The sequence below is a fragment of the Silurus meridionalis genome, chromosome 16 (genome assembly GCF_014805685.1).
Source record: "Silurus meridionalis isolate SWU-2019-XX chromosome 16, ASM1480568v1, whole genome shotgun sequence".
Classification (NCBI taxonomy): domain Eukaryota; kingdom Metazoa; phylum Chordata; class Actinopteri; order Siluriformes; family Siluridae; genus Silurus; species Silurus meridionalis.
The window spans coordinates 4,011,249-4,022,532 of NC_060899.1; the positions used below are offsets into that span (position 1 = coordinate 4,011,249).

General features: G+C 43.8%; 1 protein-coding gene across 1 annotated transcript; it reads left to right on the forward strand.

The window, feature by feature from the left end:
• Positions 1-864: 864 nt before the first annotated feature.
• myb (v-myb avian myeloblastosis viral oncogene homolog) lies at positions 865-10,953 on the forward strand. Its single transcript, XM_046870062.1, has 15 exons — positions 865-1,059; positions 3,131-3,248; positions 3,512-3,583; positions 4,289-4,381; positions 4,697-4,917; positions 5,488-5,710; positions 5,901-5,969; positions 6,076-6,180; positions 6,463-6,693; positions 7,904-8,028; positions 8,154-8,265; positions 8,409-8,528; positions 8,642-8,725; positions 9,741-9,845; positions 10,100-10,953. Exons 1-15 carry the CDS (start codon positions 1,037-1,039, stop codon positions 10,211-10,213), a joined length of 1,815 nt encoding a protein of 604 aa, XP_046726018.1. The 5' UTR covers positions 865-1,036; the 3' UTR covers positions 10,214-10,953.
• The last annotated feature ends 331 nt before the right edge of the window (positions 10,954-11,284 follow it).

Below are 11,284 nucleotides of genomic sequence, written 5' to 3' on the forward strand. Positions count from 1 at the left end.
TTCACTGTTGTTTATTTTCCCACCCATGACCGCACAATCTTTCTTTGTTTATTTCTATTTCTGAAATGTTAACCCTCCGTGGTGCCGTGACCTGATACACATTTCATCCTTTAAAAAAATTAACCATTTATTAACCTTTCTATTAAAAATATATTTTTTTTTATTCACGACCGATTAATAAGAGTAGGTCGTGACGTCATCTGGAGATTCTGGAGCCTTTCCAATAATTCACTAATCTTTCCTCTGAAAACAGAGGGCTGATGTGCAATCTTAAATCGTTTAACAAAAAAAAAAAAAAAACGTACACGGAGGAAACCTTCGGTTCTTTAAAAGTGAAAGTGAGAGTGGACAGTGTGTGTGTGTGTGTGTGTGTGTGTGTGTGGGCGGGCGATGTCCCGTGCAATGAAGGACATTTCACGTGCCATAATTACGGATTAATTAAATTAAATGAGCAACTTTAATTCGGTGTTCTCTCCACTTTCACATTTTATGCTCTTCCAGAAACACACACACACACACACACACACACACACACACACACACACTCGGAGGGAATAAAAGTAAGCGCGTGCGAGCGCGCGCGTGTGTGTATTTTCTGCGTCTTGAGTTTAGCGCGACCAGGCGTCCAAATTGGCGCTCTGAATCCACCCGAGCGGCTGCGCATGCGCCCCGGTGCGAAACGCGCCAAATTTAGCGGGAGGGAACGGGGAGGCCGTGCCAGAGCTTTGTCTTGATGGATGGATGGATGGATGGATGGTGGTGGTGGTGGTGGTGTGTTTACAGTCTGACTCTCACTCCCTCGCTCACTCACTCCCTCCCCTCCCTCCCCCCCCCACACCATTTAATGTGAGCTTAATGTCAGTCCACTTCCTCCTCATAGTGAGGACCTGGAGTTTATAGCGAGCACGCCTGCACACGCGCGCGTATATACACACACAGTCACACACACTCAGTCACTCACACACACACACACACACACACGCACGCATATTGAGCGCACTAAAACTTCTTCTCATCGCACCTTCCATCACACGGGATGGCGAGGCGACCGAGACACAGGTTGGTTTTTTTTCCATTCTTATATTTTTCTTTTTATTTCTATCTCTAGAGCACTTTATTGTAGAATTGCCGGATGCCTGCGTGCATGCGCGAGTGCTTCTTCTTCTTCTTCTGACGGGTTCTGAGCGCGCGCTACAGGCTCGCGATTCGAAATCGAGTATATTATGGACTCGCGGAAAACGTATTAAGATGCGCGCGCGGAGGAACGCGATCCTTATTTTTATATATATATATATATGTGTGTGTGTGTGTGCGCGCGCGCGTGCGTGCGTGAGTGTGTATCGTATATTTCTTTTGATTGCCAGACCTTTTTTAAACGAATTGTTCGGTCTCGTGCACGAACAGGTGGCACGGCGGTCATGTGAGCGCGTGAGCGAGCTCGCGCTGGCGAACGACGGTCGCGCAGACGGTCGAGGGGGCAATCCGGAGGTCGGTTAGCGGGGCATTTGTGTTTATATATATATATATATATATATATATATATATATATATATATATATATATTGTGTATATAATATATTTATAATATATATATAATATAATTATTGAGTAAAAGTTGTAGAGCAGCGTTTCATGGTTTGCACCAGAGTGGGGTGAAGTTGGCAAAGGACGCAACCGAAGGAATCATGGAAAGGAGACCAGCCGTGGTGACCTACCAACGGAAATGCACCTGTTTAATTAAGGATTTTTCTCAAATTCTTCTTGGGTTTATTATTTTTTTTTACCCCTGAACGAGTTTTTATTTTGCATGTGGAGAAAAAAGACTTCACTTGTTTTTGGTCTCCTTTTCAGCCTCCATTCTTAAAGTCTGGGTCTAATCTAAACCCTAATCTCGCTCCCACACCAGGTTTAATCCCGGTTATTATATCACCTTAAGACCTGCTCGTTCATGGTGTGCTGAAAGAAAAAAAAATTGTGCAACATGTGGAACCTTCTGAGATGTTTGACTTGCAACAAAAAATGACACGCGTGTAACATTTTGTGCATGGAACAATTCACAACCGGTTTGTTTGTAATCGGTTTTAAAGCAGTATCAAATCGATTGGGGTGGTTTATAAAGCGTGCAAACGCGCGAGGAAAAGGTAGAAAAAAAAAAACCCACGAGCGCACGCGGAGGAACTGCGGGGTCACGCGAGTTCTACTGCCCTGCTGACAGTGGCACGAGCGCGCGCCCGGGTGCAAAAAAAAAAACCCCAAAAGATAAAGACAAACACCTTTTCTAAAACGAAATCATTTGGGGTGGAAATGGTTCTAGCACGAGGAAGTGTTCAGTCAGAAGAAGCAGTTTTGAGTGAAGTTTATTTTTGCACTCATTCCAAAAATATGACCTTATATAGCTTATATAGCTTTTATAATGAAAGCTCATAGAGTTGTTATAACAATACGCATATAGCAATGTAAGCAAATGCACAGGTAAACCCAGGATCTCCTTTCTCTCTCTTTCTTGGGGTAAACCTCATCAACTCAAAGGGCTCCTGAGACCTTTCCTTGTCTTGTGTGTTTTATTGCCACTCAGTAATGATAAGCTCGAGGCTTACATAAACACACGTAGCACGTCAGGTTGTGACACAAAAGCCAGGTGAGCACGGGCTTCCACGCACGCCACGCTCCCTTCCGATTGGCCGGGAGCCGGCCAGGTGAGTTAGTCGAGCATGTGGCGGTGACAGGACCCGAGCAGGTCTGAACACGCCACAGTGGGGAAACAGGGCCGATCCACGTTTCCCGTGTATCTGTGGAAACCAACAACACCAGAACAGGTTTCTCTCAGTTCGCTGGCACTACAGGTTCAGCCGCTTGCTTTACTTTTGTTTTGACGGTGTTATCCTTCGTTTCTTTTCTAATATTCACTACATCCAGGGGGGCGGTTTGTATTCACATCACCCTTTACTGATCATATCACTGACTTACACCTGACTTCTTCTCTCACTCATTATACAGCTTCCCCTTTTTTTTTTCTTTTTCCCCATCCTAATGTTTACTCGTCCTTTCCCATAACATGAGCTCTTTTTTGTTTTTTTGTACCCCAATGGTTTTTTTAATCCACAGTCCTATTTTTCTTTATTCCTTATAGTGTTTACAGCAGCGACGAGGATGAGGACGATGTGGAGATTTACGATCATGACTACGATGCACCATTAGCCAAAACTGGAAAACGGCACCTCGGCAAAACACGATGGACGCGCGAAGAGGTACGATCAAATGTCGATCTATAAAAAAAAACAATTCATAAAAAATAAACAAAAACAGTTCGAAAGCCAAATTACGATATATGAAAGGGTTTTTTTCCAGAGATGTCTGTCTGTCTGTCTGTCTGTCTGTCTGTCTGTCTGTCTGTCTGTCTGGAGTGCATTCAGAGTGCATGTGGGACGAGTAAGCTGTCTAGAAAAGTCTTCACCTACCTACACACCATCTCTTCTGTAATAATTAATAACATCTGCTTTGTTCTCGACAGGATGAGAAGCTGAAAAGACAAGTGGAACATCATGGCTCAGAGGACTGGAAAGTCATTGCCAGCTTTTTGCCTGTACGTATTCTTTTCATTGTGAGTGTGGGATGTGCATTCTGGGACTTGGAGAGGGTCAGATTAGGTGAGTGAGGTGTGTTAGATATCAGCATTTGCATGTGAATGAGCAGAAGCTTCAGGTAGAATAGATGCACTGGTTCAGGGCACCATTTGCATATATGGGCATCCCTTGCTCAGTCTGGGCCAGTGCCAGGGAGGGTGGGGAAATTGCTTTGTTTCAGAATCCGATGTGCACCTGCTGACACGCACAAACACACACACACACACACACATCTATATATATATATATATATATACACACACACACACACACGCGCATGGTGGCGGCTTATTTTGTTTCAGAAACTGTTCTGCCTCATATAAATCACTGTAAATGAGAATGAGAAAGTGGGGATGTTTCATTTCTGAAGTGCTCACAGGGGAATCCACGCACCTGGCCATCTGAGTAGTCTAACACCTTCAGTAATTCTTGTTCTAAAACACCGACCGCACACAAACATACATCCTGTTAGCGTATTACACAGCACAAAACAGAGCAGGTCGTAATCTCGCAGCGACCTTTTGCTTATTCACACCAGCAACATCCTGTCAGTGATATTTACAGTCCCGCGACGTAATTAAAGCCGCCGCATGTGCGATTGCGCTTTCATAATCGTGAAAAAAAAAAGGTGTGTTATAATTTTTTTTCTTTTCTGCTCCTTGCAGAACCGCACAGATGTTCAGTGTCAGCACCGCTGGCAGAAAGTCCTCAACCCGGAGCTCATTAAAGGACCGTGGACCAAAGAAGAAGACCAGAGGGTACGTGTACACGCCCCAATCAGGCAGCTCGGAAAGCTACGTCTTGTGCGACCATTTCAGCAGAAAAACAGTAGAGTGGAAACTAATGATTAACTGTACAGAGCAGGTGTCTGACTCAGTATCGCCATCTTTATGGCCAGTTACTGGTCGCAGGTGGATATAATTACAGATGTTTGGTTCAGTGCCGCTATCTATGCGCGGGTTTAACGGCGTTGCGCAATTCAAGTTCCCCTTCTGTGTGTATGCATCCGTGTGGGCTCCGTTCGCCTCGCCTTCCTCTACTCATACAACTCTCTCTTTCTCTGGTGATCTCAGGTGATCGAGCTGGTGCAGAAGTACGGTCCGAAACGCTGGTCGGTCATAGCGAAGCACTTAAAGGGCCGCATCGGAAAGCAGTGCCGCGAACGCTGGCATAATCACTTAAACCCAGAGGTCAAGAAGACCTCCTGGACCGAGGAGGAAGACCGAATCATCTACCAGGCCCACGAGAAGCTTGGCAACCGTTGGGCCGAGATCGCTAAACTGCTCCCTGGGAGGTAAGACGAAAGAATCTCTTCGGAAAATCACTCCGAACCAGTAACCGATATTTCGATGCAATGCCAAAAGTTTGCGGACACCTGGTCATGAGTTCGGTATGGGATTTTTGAGAATCGAATTCCACATTTCGTCCCAATTTGCTCGAATATTTCCCTCCAACCTTCTTCGAAGACATGATTGTGGATTTCATCAACCACAAGGGTGAAAGTAAAGTGAAGTAAATGTAGTGAAGTGAAGTGCGGAAGCCTGGGGTGCAGTAACAATTATTCCCATAGGTTTTCAGTAAGGGTGAGATCAGACTTCTAAAGAAGATCATCATCTTTTCCAAATCATTTAAACCATATCTTCATGGAGCTGGATTTGTGCCATGTTGGAACAGGTTTTGAACGTTCAAGTGAAAGCAAAAAATGTAACGCTACCGCATCCAAAAGGCTGATCCACATAGTGCAGGAGGGGTCGGGTGTCCCAATACTTTTGGTCCTCACAGTCTATTTATGTTGTTCATTATTATGATGTCCTGCATATATTAATGATGATATTTCTAATCCCCACAATCGCCCCGCGCCCAGAACCGACAACGCCATAAAGAACCACTGGAACTCTACGATGCGGCGTAAAGTGGAACAGGAAGGCTACCTGCAGCACGCGCACAAAGTCAGCTCGACGCCGATCGCCAACGGATACACGAAAACATCCCACCTGCTCAACTACAGCCACAACCCGACCAGCAGCTCCATGCCACCCAGCCCCATCACTAACCAGTACCCGTACTACATCTCCGACCCGCAGCGGGTACGTACCAGCCGGCGCAGAGATCATATCGCTACGCTGCACGCCACTTTTTTTAATTCTTTTGCTACAATGTTTTGAACGCTTATTTGCATTTGCGCTGCCGACACATTTCTAGTGAAAATCCATGCAACGGAGACTGGTCATTACAGTGACCCAAAACTCATCGTCTGTTCCGTCACTCGATGTTTAGGTGCCGTTTCCATTGGCTCTGCAGCTGAACATTTTTAACATCCCTCAGCACGGCACCGCGGCTATACAGGTAACGACCCCCAACAACTCCTGTTGTTAAAAACGATATTAAGTTAAATAGGCGGCGTGTATTGGATCCTAACCCGTGCTCGTTTCTTCTCCTTTGTGTGCTTCAGAAACACTATAATGAAGAAGATCCCGAAAAAGAGAAGAGAGTGAAGGAGATTGAGATGCTTCTGATGTCGACAGAGAATGAGCTGAAAGGACAACAAGCACTACCCGTGAGTTCTTGTGTATATGTGTGTGTGTGTGTGTGTGTGGGTGTGAGTGTGTGAATAATTGGAGGAAGCATCTGGGGGGGTCTATTTCACATTCTAACTGCTTGGCTAAGTGATGCAACCTGCCCTTATCACACCACAAACTCTGTTCAGCTCCTTGTGCAACCCAGAAGCCCCGTCCGCCCCTCCCGAACACACCATTCAACAAGCCAAGTTCCCTTTCTCTCTCTCTGTCTCTCTTCCTCCATCATTTACTCTCTCTTTCATTCTCTCTGACACTCACAGATCTCCATGGCCAGTTACACATGGGGCCGGGGCTCTTTGACTGACACCTCGGTGGGCGTGGCTGTCTCCGTCCCAGCCCCGCCCTTGGAGCAAGGCTGCCTTCCGGAAGAGAGCGCCCACGGGAACACGAACAGCCCGAACAGTAGCAGCAGCACGAACGGCAGCGGCAGCGGAGGCGCTGGCAGCAGCGGCATCATGGCAGCCTTACCGGAGTTCATGGATATCGATTCTGTAAGGAATCTAACGTACATGTCGATAGAGGAGTTTCACAGTCGCACACGTTAACGTGTCATCAATTCAATAGTGTTATATACATATATACATACAGGTAGTCCCTGATTTACTATGGAGCTGCGCTCCCATCGTATCTTAAATACAAATATCGTAAGACAAGCTAGCCTACTCAGGAGTCTTAAAGCGTCTGGTAGTGTTCTGTCATTTTTTTTTAAATGTGACCAATTACAGTACATCATTTATCGAAACGATATATAACAATAAGACTGTATATTATAGAAAGAAAAAAAAGGCGGTAAAAGTCGAACCATCGTAACTCAGGGGACCGTCTGTATACGTCTGGAATTTGCACATGTATATTTTCAAGTGAGATAAAACCAGTACATTATAGGTTACGAGCAGGATAAATAACGTCCTCGCTGCATAATCTTGATTTTCTCAGAAAACCCCTGCATGGGCCGACAAGATCGCGAATATTTGTAAAACGCATAAGACCGCAGCCTCGGACAGCGAGGACAGCGGCTTTTTGCCGCTCGCTTGCTCCACTCCCGAGCGCTCCGACACGGGCACCCTGCCCTTTTCTCCCTCTCAGGTACCACAGAGAGACCGCCTGTAGTTATAGAACGAATCTCCTGCTGAACACATTTTTTTCTGAACTGATTATATGGATTTCTGCTGCTAATCAAGTAGTAGACTGTAGAGGAGCGATCCTATCATTTCTTGTTCCTTTCTGATTTCTCATCTCATGTCTAAAACGTGTGTGTAGAAGGTCCAGCATGTCGTAGTGTAGCTCGTACCTTTGCAGATGCATGCGCTTTTATTACACGTTTCCGAAACCAACTGGTCTCCATTTAAAATGTTATTCACTTTCAGATCAGTATGAATGCAAACGCGACCGTCAGGAACACGGATCGTACTCCCTCGAACACACGGATCTGAAAACTTCATGAGCGCATAAAAAAACAACAGAAAAACAAAAAAACGCACGATGAGATCAGCTAATATAAAGTTTTGCATCCCTATAAGCGATGGGGAAATTAGAAAAACCTCCTTTTTCAGATCTTCTTTCATAACTTGCATGAACGTTCTAAAAACAGCTGCGTTTTCTGAAGTGTATTCTGCGGTTGTTTTTTCCTTTACACACTCGAGCGCAGGTGCACGAGGAAGTCTTGACGGTCGCGATCTCCTTCTTTTGTTTTTTTTCCAGTTCTTAAATGCTTCCGTGAATCCAGTCTCGGATGGTCAGAGTCTCCCCGTCTCACCGTCAGCCGTGTGCCCCCAGAAGCCTCTGCAACCCGACCTCAGTCTCCACCACCAGAAGGAGAATGATATGTAGGTTTCTTTATGTGCACCAGAACTTAAATGAACTCTTTCAGATCACACAGCAGGATGATCAAATGTGTTAAAGTTCATACCATCATCTTTTGTTTTGTTTTTTTTGTTTTTTTTTTCCTCAGGTTCAGGACTCCGCCTCTAAGGCGCTCCATCCTGGAATGTTCTCCTCGCACTCCTACTCCATTCAAAACCACACTGACCTTGCAGGACACCAAATATGGACCACTAAAGAGGGTAAGGGTTTGTGTGTGTGTGTGTGTGTGTGTGTGTGTGTGTGTGTGTGTGTGTGTGTGTGTGTGTGTGTGTTTAAAATGAAACGTGTGTGGATGAAGCTGTTGTTTTCGAGCCTTCATGACAGTGTGTGGTGTTGTGTTTAGACCCACAGCCCTCCTGTAGACTCGGTCGTTGGGGGAATTAAACAGGAGCCTCAGGAATGTGAAGTGAGTGTCGGAGGAGCTCATCATGATCAACCTCCGCTCAAGAAGATTAAACAAGAGGTGAGTGAGTGCCTCAGTACTCATTTTTTGTATGTACTTATGTCTCTTGTGTCATTTATTTCTGTTAGTATTGTGTAGAAAACACAGTGAACGAGGTCGAATTGTGCTTGTAGGTCGAGCCAACGTGTCTGCAGTGGGAAGGCCAGAGTCTTCATACTCAGCTTTTTCCTTCCAGTGGCCCGGCCCAAAATATGCCGGTGAGTGACCTTTCACATCAGCATGACCGTGTATCGACATCGCAATGCATTTCACAGATTTCGCATATCATACAGGTTTGTAGAGCCTATCTAACGATTCAGGAATAATCGAAATCTAAAATCCCTTTAAACGATAAGAAAGCAACATTAGAATAAAAAATTATGACTCGAGCGTTTCAACTTTATTATGTCATATGCACAGAGGTCATTGAAACACATACGATACAAAACAAATATAATGAAACACTTAAGCGAAGCTACAGGGAAACTACAGCAAATATTTAACAATAAACAGAATAACATAAAACAGATAAGAGGAAAGTCGTTGAATCAGTATAATGGTGTAAATAGCAATAACGAGGCATCAACACGAAGTACTTTTTATGCAAATGTATAAGATGGTGATGTCCAATCGGAATGCACATGTTGCAGAAGGTGTGCAATAAAAAAATACATACAATGACGTAGTAAGACGCAACAGTAGCGAGTGCAATGGTGAGTTCTGAGGACGGAGAATTGTGCAGTTCGAGTGTGTGACAGATACGCGCAACAATACGAATGGAACGTATACCAGATGGCAGTTGTGGTCTGCAGTGAGACTGTATTACAGTGGAGTTTGTCTTAACCCTAGAAAACCCCTTTACCTTTAGAAAAGCGTGGCTTTAAATAAGCCCTTTTGGCTTTTCTGTTGTGCTGAACAGCATATGGATTGTACTTTTTGTCTTGTTTTTTTTTATTTTATAAACTTTATTCTTGGGCAAAAATGTAAAAAAACAACCACCACCAAACAAAAAAAAAAAAAGAAAGAAAAAAACCCCCCACGGTAAATATTAGGAAAATGTATTTTAAAAATGACTCGGTGATTATCTCTCGATCGATTGCCTCATCACCCAGTCCTACATTTCACCTCTGTCCTCAGTTTGACCTCCTGTAGATGAAATAGCGAAACGAACACTCGTCTGTGGTTTATCAGTGGAGTAAGATTTGACCTCTGTGCCGTTGCGTCTCTTCGCAGGATCTTTTGTCGAGCTCGCTGCTGATGCTGCCCGGATCGGAGAAGAGTGAGGACGGACATAAAGCAGCTCAGATGCAACGCAGAACTCTGGGCAGCCCAGTGCAGGTAACTCAAAAAAAAAAAAGATCAATTTCCCTCAATGATTTTGCGAGAACAGTGTTGCGTTGAGTATAAAGGTATTTAGAATAGGCGGAAAACGTGTTAACTTTACGCCTCGAATCCAGGTGTCGTATTACGCTATAAAGCCATAAAACTTTGCCGCTCGTCATATTCTTTATCTTTGTACGTCTCTTACCTGTCTCTTACCTGTCTGCTGTTCCCTCTTCTCCTTTTTCTCCTCCTCCTCCTCCTTTTTTCAGCACGTGGGCACATGGGAGCAGGTGCATTGCGGGAAAACCGAGGACCATCTCCTGCCCTCAGAGCCCGCACACAAATACCTCAACAGCTTCTGCTCCCGCACGCTGGTCATGTAGGAGACACGGGGAGAGTTTGAGAGACAGAAGACAATCATCCTGTAATAATGGGAAAAAAAAGAAAAAAGAAAACACTCCATGGCCGCTCCTAAGGCGGGGTTGAGTCATTGTGGTACGCGATTTGGGAGAGGCGTCGAGCCGTTCATTTGACGGCACGGCCTTCAATTAAGTTGTGCGTTTCCTTGTTGGAAGTCAGCCAACCAAAGAAAAAACGAAAGTCGTCTTTTTTTTTGGTTTGTTTTTCTACTTTGTTTTTTCTACTTTGTCATCTTTTTTAAAAAAATTTTTATAATAATAATGTATTATAATATTTTGTATTATATGTGGGGGAAATTGAACTGTCTATGAGGGCTCTAATTGTATGGATTTTAATATAAATAACAATTTGTAATAATTTATTATTTTGTATTAAGAATAATTAACTATGACAGGCGCATTCGTCAGTGTTGGACCCCAGTATTCGTGAATCCCGCTAATCTTATAGCTGTGCGTTACCAGTAAGGAGCGTGTTTCCTTCGAGCATTACCATGATTTACAATCCCGTAGCCCAGAAGTGCTGCCTCACAAACGACACAGAATGATGTTTAAAAATGCGCTACACACACAAAAAAAACAACGTATTCCTAACCAAAGCACTGATCCGAGTACAAGTGCCTCATAGTTCCAAGTGCCAAGTTCAGAAATAATGTATGTCCTTATTAAGACACCCATCATTTCACTAGTGTTACCATTTCATAAAACAAAAAAAATACAAATTAGGATTGAATTAGGATCCTTTAAGCACTATTTTTCAACTCGATATTAAAGAAAGATACGAAGCAAGATTTCAATTGAACAAAAAAAACTAAAGTGTTGATTTTTTTTATCGTGATTTACTACCAAAAATAAAACGTTTACCAAGCATGCTTTCATTATCAAAGGCCTAAGTGACAAAAAATAAGAGCTTTTTGATCTGATGAGACATTTCTTTACACTTCATTTCATAACACTTGTTTTTTTTAAAAAAAAGAAAAGAAAAATGATAACTCAGCATGTCAACGGTATTGCTTTATAAACACTGGAATTATTTCT

What these genes read in the sequence shown, in the direction of transcription:
- myb (XM_046870062.1), top strand. Translation starts at nt 1,037, where the DNA reads ATGGCGAGGCGACCGAGACACAG. An exon ending in TCATTGCCAGCTTTTTGCCT is followed by an intron (nt 3,584 to 4,288) that starts GTACGTATTCTT and finishes TGCTCCTTGCAG; the next exon opens with AACCGCACAGATGTTCAGTG. An exon ending in ACATCTCCGACCCGCAGCGG is followed by an intron (nt 5,711 to 5,900) that starts GTACGTACCAGC and finishes CTCGATGTTTAG; the next exon opens with GTGCCGTTTCCATTGGCTCT.